The sequence below is a fragment of the Limulus polyphemus genome, unplaced genomic scaffold, assembly GCF_000517525.1.
Source record: "Limulus polyphemus unplaced genomic scaffold, Limulus_polyphemus-2.1.2 Scaffold303, whole genome shotgun sequence".
NCBI classification, from domain to species: Eukaryota; Metazoa; Arthropoda; class Merostomata; order Xiphosura; family Limulidae; genus Limulus; species Limulus polyphemus.
In genome coordinates, this window is record NW_013665913.1 from 215,787 (window position 1) to 231,324 (window position 15,538).

At 29.8% G+C, this 15,538-nt stretch overlaps 1 protein-coding gene across 1 annotated transcript in view; it reads right to left on the reverse strand.

The window, feature by feature from the left end:
* Window positions 1–3,535: 3,535 nt before the first annotated feature.
* LOC106457211 (translationally-controlled tumor protein homolog) overlaps window positions 3,536–15,538 on the reverse strand; it is a 22,278-nt gene continuing 10,275 nt past the window's right edge. Inside the window, exons 4-6 of the mRNA XM_013916604.2 lie at window positions 11,942–12,063; window positions 10,414–10,514; window positions 3,536–3,775 (exon numbers count right to left, since the gene is read on the reverse strand). Coding sequence (XP_013772058.1) covers window positions 3,773–3,775; window positions 10,414–10,514; window positions 11,942–12,063 — 226 coding nt within the window. The 3' untranslated portion in view covers window positions 3,536–3,772. The remainder of the gene's footprint in view (window positions 3,776–10,413; window positions 10,515–11,941; window positions 12,064–15,538) is intronic.

A 15,538-nucleotide genomic window follows, 5' to 3' on the forward strand; every position in this document is an offset into this window, starting at 1 on the left:
CAACGTTTCCCGCCTGTTCCGTAACTGGGTTCGAATCGTATGCGTTTATTCTACATAACGGTATATATGCATAGAGTTATCTATTTTTATATAATTCTTATGCGAAATGTAAAACATACTTCGAAAAAAATAAAATTTTTAATTTTTTAGCGTTTTATATTTATTTATAATATTTTTTTTAATTAAAGTGAAATACTTAGTGAATCACCTCATTAAAAAATCTAATCTATAGCAGTATATATATATTATTATTGGTGAAATGACAATGATGCTTATTTTCTTTTTTTAGGCTTAAAATTCGAAATGACAATACTAGGTCGATTTTCAAGATTGTTTTGTTACATGTTTCATATTATTTAAATATAAAGTTTACGTTAACGTAGTTAATCTGTTTGTAACTTCTTAAATTACCTAAACAATTATTTGCACATACATTTTATAAGTTAAAATTAATTCAAAAGTTACCCGTTTAAATATATATATTTAGCCAAATATTATACATTTCATTATGCATGCTTTAAAGAATTTATATTTATTAATAACTACGTACTGAATTAATGAATATTTGTCTAATACTCTCCCCAATGGCTCATCGGTAAGCTTAAAGTTGGGATTTGATCCCGGGGTGGGTACAGCGCAGATAACTCCTTCGTGCAACTTTATGCTTAAGAACAAAACAATCTATTACTTTTAAATTGTATTACTTCTCTATTGCACAATAAATAGTTATTAGTAAAATACAACTGTCTACAATAGCAATATCTCGTGGAATGTTATAGTTTGTGTCTATGTTTTACGAATTCTTTCATTAACAAGGTTTAATTACATTTAAAGGCACACTAATTTGGAAGCATTGTTCAAGAATAGTCAATAACCAGACACACACAAAATATGCATGATCAAATAAATAGTTTTTTGTGTGTAAAATCAAGGTTATGGTGTGAGTGGTTTCATTATAAAATACATACTAAAAATATTATAAATTACACCAATTCTAATAATTAGTTTCTTGCTAGTAAACCCAACCGTTCATTAGGAGCCGCAAGAAATGCACTTATGCAATATGAAAAAATAACAGAATTTTTTTTATTCTTAAAGGAAAATATATGTATATATATATATATGCAAGAAAACTGACAAGTTTGGTAAACATTTTTTTTTTTCATGGTAATATTTTGCATAATATTATTGTTTTATGTCTTATTTTTTCTTAGGCAGTCGAATGCTGCATTTGTTTAATTTTTAAGTGAGAGTAGTGGAAGTAAAGCCGATTGAAAGCTAAGTTCTAAGAAATTTATTTTTTACCTAAAGCTCAATATTCTCCTTAATTTCCTGTTATTTTGATAATAATATAGTTAATCTGAATCAACTTAGTTGTCCAAATGTATGCTAAATTAGGCTCATGTTTATTTCTTTGCTATAGTGTCAGGCAGACAAATTATAGTATTTTAGTAGGCCTGTTTAGAAAAATACCTTTCTTCACTGTCTGAATTTTTTGTATATTAAAAAAAAAGAAGTATCCGGATGATAGGTGTAGGGTGCGGTAAAATAATAGTAGTCGGGCTACAATCACAAATGTGTATATGGTGGTGGGGCGGGGTTTTCCGCTTTTGTTGAATTTCTCGCAAAGCTTCTCGAGGGTTACCTGCGATCGCCCTCTTTAGTTTTGAAGTGATGTACTAGAGACAGAGCTACCAACTTTTTAGATATCTGAGCGAGACTTTTAAAAGTAAAATTCCAGCGTGCTGTCAAGTGCTTTGAGCGCCGACAGCAGTCGCCTTCTAAGGAATACTTTTCCAGAAAATATTTTATTCAATAAAATAAAATGGCGCATTTCCTGGATCAATGTGATGCTGACTTTGGCATTGATTAAGCTGGTCAAACAATCGCAATACGTTATAGAAACCTACTAATTTGACCAAAACATGATATTTTATTACCAATGCGTGTGAGAATAAGCCAAGAAGCGCGAGTGTTGATAACTCTGTAGAAGGAAGGCAGCTAGTCAACACCACTCACTCTTTACCATCGAGTAGTAGATTGTTCGTCACATTATAATGACTCAACGGGTGGCAGGGTAAACATGTGACAACCACCACAGGTATCTAAACCTGGTTTTTAACATCACATTCTTTCAAAGTTTTAAAGTGTTTGCGCACACAGAAAGCAATTATTAGTTTGTCGTAGAAAAGTCCCACTTGTTATAGACGTAGACAACCTTTTATAGTCCACCATTTATCGTTTTTGCAATCTAAAAGTCACTAGAAACTTATTGAATTGTAATAAATAGAAGCAAGTCTTCCAGAAGTCAAGTTTCTTTGACCCATCCATGAAGCGTTTGAAGACTCCATCACAAGCATTTTCACTTTGTTAAACTGCAAATCGCTGAAATTCTGATACACTTTTGATATTCGTAAATAGTTACATGTACGCCACAACAGCAATAACCAAATGAATGCTAAGAGTTAGCTGATCACGAGTCACTGGTATTTGAAGATTGAAGCCCGAATAATTTTTAGCGTAGGAAATGACAATGAAGTTACGTGGCACAAAATAAAGACTGTAGAATTTGAAATAAATACTATTTATTTTATTTTTTTGAATGGGCTTTACTGTAGAAAACAATTATATAATGACAACACCGACCCTAAATATCACTATTAAAAACACGGGCATATCCAGCAAGAGAAAGAAATAAAGCTCCTTTGACACAAGATTGCAAAATGGCCACTGTATTCTCAAGAGATAATATAGGCTAGTATTACTTGAAGGTAATTTTCTGTCAAATAATACCTTAAGAACACATAGATAATCCATCGATTGTTCTCTTAACAAATTTTACATTCTCATGGTACAGGTTTGCAGTAGTCAAGGCTGAACTGTAACAGACTAGTCTAGAAATACAACACAAATTTTGAATATTATAGAAGCTACATAACTGCTACCATTTACGATAGCCATTACTACCACACTTTAATGTTTTGAAATAAATTACCTAGATCAATGACATTTTTGAATAACACGTAAAAAGAGTACTGTGAAATTAATTTTACTAATTGCTTATTAGTGGTAAAACATTATACACAAGATGGTAGAAGCGAAGGTAATTTTAATTGCACAGCAACAGATAATTTATTTTCATGAAGGACGTGTGTTTTGTTTGGTTTTGGTGTAATAGTCCTTTACTCACCAGTAGTAATTAAAATATCATCAAAGTCAACTATAAATTATTATTTGGCTAACTGGTTATTTAGTTACTAAAATTCACATTTTGGCGAAGAAAAATGAACTAGTCTAACCGTAATAGCGTTAATAAACCAACACACAGAATAACTTGTATATAAATTTTGAAGCCTATCAGGAAATTTAAACATTAATAAAGTGTAATTACTTAATGTTGATGCAGCAGTTAAATTTATCAATACTTTTATATAATTAATTTATATAACTGAAAATGCAGGTAATGCCATTTTTTATTTTATCGCATTTTCATAACTGAAAATTCATATTACATGTCTATAAAATAAAACAAAAACACAGTTTTACTATAAGCTTTATTACATATGGGCACAAGTCAAAACATATGTCATCATAATTCACATGCTTTTTTAAACCTGATTCATTAATGCTTAAAATTATTTAAAAATTTGATAACAAATCACTGATGGAAGTTAATATCGGCCATTGGAACTGCGAGATAGATCAGTCTTATGGTGTAACTGGGTGTTAGACTGCAAATAGTTTTGGCTTGTCCAAGCTAAGAAGAACTTCATCACTGTAAGAGAGATAATTGTGATCATAAGTCAATATTTTTTTTTTGATATCTGTATACCATCATACCAGAAAATATCAGTATTATATTAAAGTTTTCTTTTTCAGCAGTCCTATTAATTTAGCATAATACTGCAAATACAAAAACCTTTCATCCATATTTACCAATAGTGAAAATCATGGAGCTGCAATGTAACCACTGTAACAAGGCATTTCAAAATTGAAAATAACAAGTTACATTAAACTCTAAAAATGATTCAATTCAATTTTATTAATAAAAAAACAGTAGATCATAGATGGAGTTACTGCTTTCCCCTTTTCATCATTATTCTTTTTCAATACCTTTTTTTTCTCAACCAACAACTGACTTTCTTTCCTAATTAGATACAAATTTTAATCTAACTATGCCTCAAACCTTACAATATAATAAAATTCTAAACTCACTTACAAGCTATTATTCAGAAAATAAACACTGAATGGAAGTACAGGGTGGGCAAAATGTCTGGACACCCCCCAATTTAAAGCTCATATGTTAACAACTTTAGTAAGGGTGAACATTGTAGATTCAAGTAACTATCCAATAAAAGAACACTTAGTTGCAAGTGTATGGGTGCACATTGCACATGGAGATGTATCATCCTATGCCATGAAAATGAAGGCCAACAGACAGACATGTTGGATTATTAATTGAACTTTTTCTTAGTCTGTGTCAATATGCAATAAACTATTTCCTTTATGTACACTATCTTCATTTGAGGGTGGAGCACCCAGACTTTTTGCCAACCCTGTAGAGTATAAACCTGGCTTAAAATAATTTTTCAAGAAAAGATCATTTCTAACAACAAAATTTTGCCACTAATAACTTATGGTTAAGTGATAGTAACTGTGGTATCATGTGGCAATTCAAGCAGCCTGCTAATGCATAACTATATTTAATATCAAATAAAGTAGAATTACATCTTAGTAAAGCTTAATATTTGAAACTGAAGAGAAAGCAATGACAATAGTTTAGCTAAGCTGCTGAAGTCTGACCACTAAGAAAAAAAATATAAAGTGCAACAGTTACACTGTAAGAGTGAAATTTCATTGTACAGCAAAGACTATTATTAGGCATAAATAAAAATATAGACCAGTATGTTCACTTTATTATACAACTAATGTCAAGGTCAATCAAACCAAAGCTATTTCTGATTAATTTTTGAAAGGTTTTATGTAAGTATTGATACTAATAAAATGGTCCATGCCCACAATAGAGCGATATATCTTAAAACATTTAGATACTTTGCTTGTACATTGTTGGTATTGCCTAGTAGCAACATGTAGTATATTAGTGTTTATAACTGCCATCATCAAATACAAAATTATTGTTTATTGCTCCAAGATGAATTATTAAAAATTGTCATCTTTGCATAAAATACAAAAATGTGTCAAATTTTTCTGTTTGGCTACGGTAAATCAAGAGATGTTGTAGCATGAAAAACTCCAACTGCTGTGAGACTTAAAATTAAGTAATGCATGAGCCAAAACAATGGTGTTATTCATTAACATGTCCATATGAAATGACCCAACTCAGTGTAGAGTTAGTCGAAATGGAGGGAAACATATTTAAAGCCTAAAAACATACAGGCAGTCACAAGTTGTCCAGTAACAGTAGTATTGTGAATCATACCAACCAAGTCTGAAGTTCTGGCACAGTAGAAATATCTAACTTGTGAATTTTTAGCAAACCACACATTAACTCTATGGCTACAGGTCACAGATCAATAACTACATCATTGTGTTTGTTGACTTGCATTCAAAATTTTATTGAACTACTATTTTATGAATTTATGTCAATAAGTTTGGTATCAAACTGTAATTATATTCAAATTTTAGTATTATACATTATTTAATTTAAAAGTAAATATTAAAAAAAATACTTGAACACCAATTTTTGTATCAAGTGTTATGTTGAATGCAGCACTGGTTCAAATTAGATGTTTGTGATGTCAAAATACAAAGTCTATAGATTTGTGCTAATTAAGAACTCAAATTACTGATATTAAGATGCAAGAATATCAAATAAGAACCTCTTATCTTTTCTATTTGCTGATATATCGCTCAGGTACTGATTCAAACACACTGGCTCAGCTAATCTCTTTCCATTTTTGGAAATGGTCCCTAATATGCACTTAATTGTGTATATGACATGTGAATAACCAATCAAAAGCTCAGAATGTCTCCTTAGTGGCTTTCTCAGCCATTTTCAAGGAGGTAGGTTGTGTCTTTAGTCTGCTCGATATTCCATATTTTTTTAGACCCAAATACAGCTTAGTTACTAAAGTTCATAAATTATAGTGGAATTCTATGGTATTGATATAGTAATTTATGATTTTTTGGTTACTTAACTATATAAATATATAAAACATACAAAAATTATTTTGTCATATCCCCCACGTGCAAAATTTTATAAGGATTAGCAACCTATGTAATGCAGAACCGAGTACAAAGGTCGTAACTAAAAGAGATAATTGTTTGGTTTATTTCTTTATTTACCATTCTATGTTTTAAGAAAAATAAGTTTAGGAACTTATTTGTAAATAGTAATAATGTATACATATATTATGTATAATAATTGAAATGTGATTATTTTACAAAATACCAGTCCACTAAAACAGTCAAGACATGCCATTTTTATATTATTGGATACAGTAACATGAGTCCACGTGCGCCACATCATTGTAACTTTTGCATTGTTAGCCAGACACAGTTGGAAGGTCAATATAATAAAAATAATAATGTTACGAGATTTCAGCTATTTATTCTTGTAACAAATTTGTCGTCATGTATTTATTTTTAATATGAACATTGTTTAGATTAAGTTTGTATTTGGAAATATGCGTAACTTATAGTGTTGGATATGTATTGCATGTAATGAATTTGTTATATATATTTATTTTAAAGTCAACGTTTGTTGGATTGAGTTTGTATTTCAAAACATACCTAGCATACAGCGTTAGTTACGTATGGCGAAACTCCTGCCAATTCTCCAAGATTGTAAAATATTCATGAATGCAAGAATCGACAATATATCCCTTTCTGTAACTGGTTAAATATAGTTCAGTATTGTTCTCGCACCTACAGGCAAAACGACATGCCAAAAAGAGAGGGCTTATAAATCTGCTAGGATCCTGTCATAACGATGTACGCTATAAACCGTGAGTTTGCTAACCCTTATCAAGTGGAACATATACGACAATTCACCAGGAACATTTATAAATTTTGAACGTCAGTGGATTCTCATTGGACGTTAGTATCTTTTTGAAAGTATCACTGAATTCTCATTGGATATTATTGGTTTTTATGAAAATATTATCTTATTTCAACGGTCCAACAATTCAGTTTCTGACAAAGCTAGCTAGCTTCTCGGCAATTGTACGTACATCGACTTCAAGTTAACTCGCTGGATATCAAGGAAACTCTGAACTAGACAGAAGATTTTGTGTTTGTAAGTTAGTGAAATTTTTGTTTTATAAAACTTTGTTTGTGGTAACTATTCATAATAATTGTTGTTGTAAATTGTACTGTTGTATTATATATATATACGGAGACGATGTGTGTCAATCTTGTTGGCAAAAGCATAAAATAAAATAAAATATTGGCTTCAGACTATTATAAATTCTCAATATGTAACATTCAATACATTTGTGTTATAATTTGTATGTAGTACTTTAGAATAAAAAAAGCATAATTTATATTTATTTCCTAATTTTTTATAGTTTTTACGAGGTCAGTCAAATTGTTTTGAATAAGAAAAGTTTAGAACCAAAAACTTGTCTGAGGATTCATGCAGTTTTTATTGCAACTATTACTGAATAAAACACTTAAATGCAGACTGAACAGTTTCTATCCCTCAGATGAATATTGTACTATATTATTCGTATCTTATCATTATTAGTACTTTTTGCTTTCCTTCTGTAATTTGTCTTTCCAATAATCCCATTAAAACTGATAAGAAGCTCTCTTCTTACTATAAAGATGATCTAGTGTGTGTGTGTGTGTGTGTGTGTGTGTGTGTGTTAGCATCCATTACCCATATTTAGCTGGTTAGATCACTGTAATTTTTGTGTGGTCACTGAAAATTGTCTGACAGTATACATAAGTTATTTTGTTTTAGAATATTTGACTGAGAAGTGGAACAAAAAAGCCCATGAAATAGGGCACATTTTCACTTTAATACCATTGTTAGCTTTGATTTAAAAACAAGTGCTTAATCAGTTAAATCAGTCCATGATTACCTTCCAGGATAAAAATTATTATCTAATGAGGTCATCAGGGATTTAATCAAAAAAGCAAAACAGACCTTATCAAACATTGTCCTTTATACACGTTTTTGCTTAATTAATGGGTACTCTTGGGTAGTATATAATAAATTTCATAATTTAAGTAAATAAGCAATTACTGTATTTCTCTAATTATTTCTTTAATCAAAAATTTGTAAGAATTTATATTTTGTAACTTTGCAATATTTAGTAAAATGTGCAAAGAAAAATGTTTGAGTTTTGATTTCTGCACAGCTCAAAGGGATATTGTCTGTAAACAATCTAATCAAAAACATCTTAGGTGTGAAAAAAAAACAGTACTGTCAAAAAAGGATTGAACATGCGACTTAAAGGAATGAAATCAAAATTGGCAGCCAAACTGTTTCTACACTTGTAGCAGTGTAAGACTTTTACAGCAAATATTCATTCATTAGTTAGCCAGGCTATATTTTTTGTTCAAATTGGGGTATGACAGTGGGTGAAATAAAATATGTGGCCTAGCTGAATAATGAATATTTGCTGTAAAATTCTTATCAATGCTACCAGTTTGGCCACCAATTTTGATTTCATTCCTTTTAGTTGCATGCTCAATCCTTTTTTTTTGGAAGTACCTTTCCTTCACACCCAAGATGTTTTTGATTAGGTATCATGACTTTTTGTCAATACACACCAACAAACCACAGCAAGTAAGAAAGCGACACCCAATAGTAACCAACATTAGCTTTAAGATCGCAACCCTATTATTTGGAACAGACCTATACTTTACAGAACCAACCAAATTCTTTATTAAAATATATGGTGGTAGTTCTTCCTCTCTAAAAACAGTGTCAAAACTTCCTTTGTACTAATGCCGTGAAATCCAGGTTAACAGTTTCTTGTAATCACCTACAAGCACACAGTACAGTTGTATCTAGCATCATTATTTACACTAACTGCTTAAGCTAATATCACATGATGCTAAATGCTCTTTAATTAGGATAATTTCATAAAGTTTAGCAAATTTATGCTTAAAGTTGGCAATGAATAATCAATAATAACCATCCACTTGTGTGATTTTTTTGAAAAACTTGAGCTAGAAACTGCTAATCTAGTATGCTTGGCCTAACCAATACTTAAGTATCTGCACATGCTTTCACCTTATAGTTTTGCTGCTCTAAATCAGTCATCTTTAATCTGAATGACAAAAAACTGTAGACAGTCCACTTTTACTCTCAGTTGAAGCTGTAATAAAAATTTTAGATTAATAGCTCCCATGACTTTTTGCATAGCCATGCTCAAACAGTTTGGTCAAAATTTAGCAGTTTTTGTTGAATAACTTTGCACATGTAGAATACAGTTAGAGTATAGGTTTATATTTACTCAGACCCTAGTATCACTTACAAATTCTTATCACAGTTTTTACTTCTCATAATTTTCCTTTTCTTTCCATGACTATTTCAAGAACCCTTTATTAAGAGGCTTCTTGATACCACAGCAAGGAAGTTGAACAATGATAAATTTTGGCATTAAAGCAAGATAGAACAGCTAAAAATTATTAGATGGAAAAGATTCTTGTCTATCTAAATGTAAAGTAAATAAAGTGGGGTAAAGCAGTAATGTCTGGTTTCTGAGAAAGTGACTAGTGTATTGTAATACCAAGTATACAAGGCTTAAGAATCAAGCCACAAACCTAGGAACTTTTTATGGTTTCTTGCAACAATTTTTTTGTGCTTTGTTTTAAAACTACAAGAATATTCATGAGAAAACATCAGGTAAGGATATTTAAAGTTAATGGTTATGGTAAGCTAGAAAGAAATTTCTTTAACTTTACATCAAAGAATATTAACAAATAGAAAACCAGATAAGATTTTTTCAAGCACTCACTAGATATTATGTAGAGAGCATGTACTAGATTTCATGCAGTAAGTATTTTCAGTATGAGAAGAAACCAAATACCTAACATCATCACCCTGCCAGTCTGGAGATGGTTATTTCAGATTAATCCACGCTACTTACTACATATACTCAAATTCTTCATTTATCTTACACAACTAACAGTGAGAAAGATTTTGAAATTTTGTACACTAAGTACTATATAAATGGTGTATCTTCACTCTAGGTACAACTTAAATGTAATAATGAAATAAGAGTTAATTTAGCATACAGAACAAAACTGGTAAAATTTCAGAGAATATTTAATGATATGATTAGTTGAAAATTTAAAAACAGCCATGTCTTGAACCATATACCTGTACCTTAAATATACTTTTAGATTATTGAAGATTTTGTAACAAATCACCATATTGTATCAGTAGAACATAACACAGATTTGCAGTATCTTTACAAAAAACTGAAAACGTACCACTTTTTCTTCTTCCAATCCATGCTTAAAGAACATCATTACTGGTTTATCATCACGATATTCACAGAGAGCAACCATTCCATCAGGATTCATGCTCTCACCTAAAAAAAATAAATTAAATCTTATTTAATTTTTCTGAAGGAAGCCAAGAAGCACTCACTCATTACACTTTATTTGAATCAGCTAATAGTTTTTTTGCAATATACCATTATTCAAATACAATCTTGCACGTTAATTGTATAAAAATTACTAGTCATTTGCATTTATTGCTTGTAATATACTGCAATTTAATTAACAAAAATATACAGTACTATTGTAATGAATGGAACAAAACATACAGAAACAAACCTATTATTCTAAAGATGTTAATTTTATCTAATCATTGTGGGTTAATTTTATTTTCTGCTTTTTGTTTTATTAACAAAAGTATTTAAGATAACATTTCAACCACATTTAAAGGTAGTCTTTTTTTTAACTCAATACTTAACAAATAGTGAAAAAGTAATACAAATCAGTTACTTTGTACCATAGGTACATTTGACAGATCAGAAATGATAAGAGTATGAATCAGACATGAGACTAGGTATATCTATCTATATACACACACAACACATATCTTGACACTCAAATATCATCTAAGCCCAAACAAAATAATTTGAAAAGCCATGATAATGACAGTTTCTACATTCACTGAAAAATTAAGTACTAATTATTTAAAAAGTAAGTTCTTGTCAATGAATCAAATCTTGGAGAATTAATCAGTCAACAGAACTATAACATTACATTAGTTACTACTTCATTAGCCAACCTTTTTTGTCACAAAAACATTTATGACCCACTTTTGTTTTTTGGGCAAGTTATGGATTTTACACAAACACTGCTGTAATTTATGTAAAACCATGCAAATTTTCAGAATCAGTCACGTCGGCTACTGACAGTCTAAAGTATTTTGAGTTATAAGTTTATCATCTGGTGATCAAATAGAAACATAAGTCTCTGCAGAATTTAATTAATTTCAGCTTCCTTTATTTTCAGATATCTACTAAATATTAAATGCTGTACCAATTTTTTCTGTTACATTTAATTATATCACTTATATTACTTAATATAAAAGGTAGACCATTTTTTTGAACAAAAAATTCCAAGACACTGTCACTTTCTTGTAGTACCACAGCAACCATGCCCAGGATTTGGCATGGACTGTACATCATAAATTATTTGATTTTACTTTTATGATCTTCTACTTTATAATTTCTTTTCAATATGAAAAAAACTAAAAACCTCAGTAATATTTATTGCACTATCAACACATGCTTATATATATTTTTTTTCTATTAGTACTGGGAATAATTTTCACTAACTACACATTCAGCAAGTCATTACATTTACTTATACACAAAGAAATTTCTTCTATCTTACATAAGTTTTCTTTCATCAGATGATATGCTGTTTATGTATACACTATTTCCAGAAAGTCATTTAGTGCTTTAAAATAATATTTGTGATTTACATGAAATTCCAAACTTACCTAAAAAAAATTGACAATCATTTAACTTAGGAGCAACCTTCTTCACTGCATCAGTTAGTTTGGCCTTGGCTTCAGTGATCTGATCTTCTGTCCACTCTAGTTCCTTCCATTTATTTTGAAGTCTGTAGGCATACAAGATAGTAACAGTATAAACATACCTGAGAAGGCTCTAAAACATTCATAGTCATTATCAATTTAGTGGAATAACATAAGCTAAAATAGATATATATATATATATATATATATATAAAAATTTGACACTGATAATTTTAAAAAGTACAATAAAATACCCTAACACCAGAAATATTTTAAAAATACTCTTTCTTGGTAAAAGCTCTCAATCTTGGTTGGACTGTTTTTTACAAGTCATCATGAGATGAAAGTTTAAGGATCATAGCCCAAAATTTAATGGAGTCTGACCCTTTTTAGAACAGAAAAATGTGGTGAAATAAACAAAATTGATAATCTTTAACATTTTACCATTGAAATAAAAATTTCATATATGAATACATCATACAAATAGTTTGAACAAGAACTTCATGTATTATAACCAAAGAAAGATGGTGACTAAGTTTTGAACAACTCATTTTTTTTCTAAACTCTACAACAGATAAACTTCAGTAGCAACTTTTAACATACTTTTACTATTTCAAATTTATGATTTATGAGTGATATGAAAATTATGACATCATAATTTTTCAATTTCAGAAAACTACAACATTTCAGTGCACTGTTCAAATAACACAACATATCTTGCTCATCACGGCTTTCAGTGAATATGCCAAAACTTATAGGAACATCTTTCTTGCACCTTACTAAATATTAGTTTTAACTCTTCTTAAACATCTTAAAAAATTAGAGGTATCACATCTTTCCTTATTATTATTTTTATGTGACCTACGTTTAACTAGCCATTGTTAAAATCTATATCAACAATTGCTAATTGTGTGTGTGGCATATAATTTTTGCTAATTCAGTACTAAGCTAGTGCTTGATGTAAAACCATCCTCCAAATCCCAGTTTAGTTCTACAATAGGTTTGTAGTTACCACTGCTCTCCCTTAAGATTACACTACATCGACAGCTGGAGAACACTTCTTGAACTGGTAAGTGACAAGAACATCTCTAACAAAGTGTTTCAATCCTAGTTTTATGAAGTGTGATTAGCTGGACACAAAGAAATGTCACTGAGACACAAAATTTTCAAATAATGTTTGCATCAGTTTTAACAGAGATGTTCACTAAATGGCTATTAATCAGTGTTTATTGCAACAAAACATTTCAGATTTATTTTTCAAAATTAAGAAGTTGAGTAAACACAGTCATCTTATTCATGGTGGATTTTAATGTTTTAAAACAATTAAGACTAGAATACAGAGCAGAAAATATCACATTTTTATCTACAGACTGCATTAAAAGTTGCTAGTGCTGGTTTTTATATTTTGACTACTCAAGTTTCAGATTCAATATCAAGACATCAAGTAACTTTTGTTGATAGAGATATAAGAAATTTTTGAAAAAAATAGAAAATCAAAACTAGAAATATAAGAAACTACAGAAGTTACATCTATATGAATTTTAAACAAGATTTTGAAAAAAAAAAAAGTTTGCTTCCTCCTCATATTCAACTGCCAAAGCCAGACTGTACCCTATATGGCAAATCAGCAGTCATTAGGTAAATTAACACTTTTATCTTTACCATCTTAAACAATGAATATATATTAATGACAATGAAAATTTAACTATAGAAATATAATGAATGTAGTATTGGAAAATAAGTTTTTCAGGCTTGATATACTTAACTCAGATAATGGGTAGTTTTATCACAATCTTAAATAATGATTGAATTTGATAAATCCTTCAAAAGAATTAAAATGAATGTTTCATTTAACTCTTTCAGTATGGGCTCAGCCTCTAGAACTGACCTCGTAACCATTTTGTGCTTGTTATAGTTTTCATACTATAGCTTTTAAATTAGTAAGCATATGTTCACAAAATTTGGCAGATTATCAGTAAACATTACAAGGCTTTTATATGCAAAATATAATTTCCTTTTTTTATTAAGTCTTAAGGTTTGTTAATTAATGTTTTTCTCATGCCTTTTTTCTTTTTGCATGTTGCCTACGTAACAAGTAATGTAATTTTCATTTTAAGATTAAAAATACTTTATGCATCAGAAAATTTTCAAATTTCACAATATTTATAATGTTCAGATAGTTAAATGTTTCTTAATAAAAAAAACTTTATATTTTATCTGTTATTTTTACTAACAAATTCCCATACAGGTTCAGTTGAATTGTCTGATCTCATAACAACCATAAAAAATTAGAAAAGGAATAAAAATTATGTCTTTTTCATTCTAAGTTACTACAAATTATAACAAAAATGTATAGAATAAATACCCGAAATCCCATAACATTATACATACATATTTTTATTATACTGACCTTTCAGCTGTGTCTGTATAACAATGCAGAAGTTACATTTGAAGACATTTCTTTGTACTTTTATTTATTTGTAATGTTCTAAACTTTTATTAATAAACACAATTATACTATTTTAATAAATACCATATTTGAATTGTTTCAGAGAACTAAGCACATTGACTACAAGATGTAGGATGGTGTTATTACATTGGTATGATAAATAAAAAGCAACTCTTAGCAAATCTCATTATAGGGGGGAACTATCTATACACAATTTTCACATTAAACAGAATATGTCGGGGGAGAAACACAAACTGCTGTAATTATTGTATAGAAAAGAATGCACACGAATCTGACCAGAGTACAAGGAGTGAAGATAGTGAAACTTTACAGGTGACTGCTCTTTGGTAATGACAGAGTTGATTAAAATAGGCAAAGACTGTTCCAGAGATAGAAGAAAATGGGTTTACATGTGTGATAAGTGCTTTACAATCTAAAACTTTTGTGGGAACTGCCAATGTTACACATGTATTAGCAGACACCTACAGTTCAAGTATAGTGTCTGTTCATGAAACATTGTGAATGCTTCCCTATGAAAATCAGTGTGCTGGCACTTATATACTATTTACTTTGCCTTACATGATTGTATGGCTTTAAAACATCCTATGCAACACTTCAACAACTGCATGGTGTGGATTCATGACGGACATTTTCTTCGGTCCATTCTTTCTTGAAGATCTAACATATCACAGTCTCAGGACTTACAAAGTGAACCTGTTTGCTCATACATCGAAGACACGTATTTCTTCATTTAAATATACTTCAATTGTAATTAAACACATTCTAATTTCAAATGAATCTCAAGCTTATATGAACTTTTTGCAGAACAAGGTGTCTCTGATATTCTTGATGTTTTCCTTATCACAGTGGAAGTATTTAATCATATTACATGAAGCTTAGAACCTTTTAAATAATAACAAGTTTTGGCTTTAAAAAATTCATATAATTTGATTTAGTTCTACTGTAATGCTTTTTTTGTGTGAAATTTTCAAGATTTTGTTCAGAGAAAACATTAAAATACTTCCTTTCATTTTAAGATTTCAATTTGTTATTAATGTTGATCAGAAAGTTTCATTTAAACAGAGATGAAAGTCTTCCGGATATATCCGGAA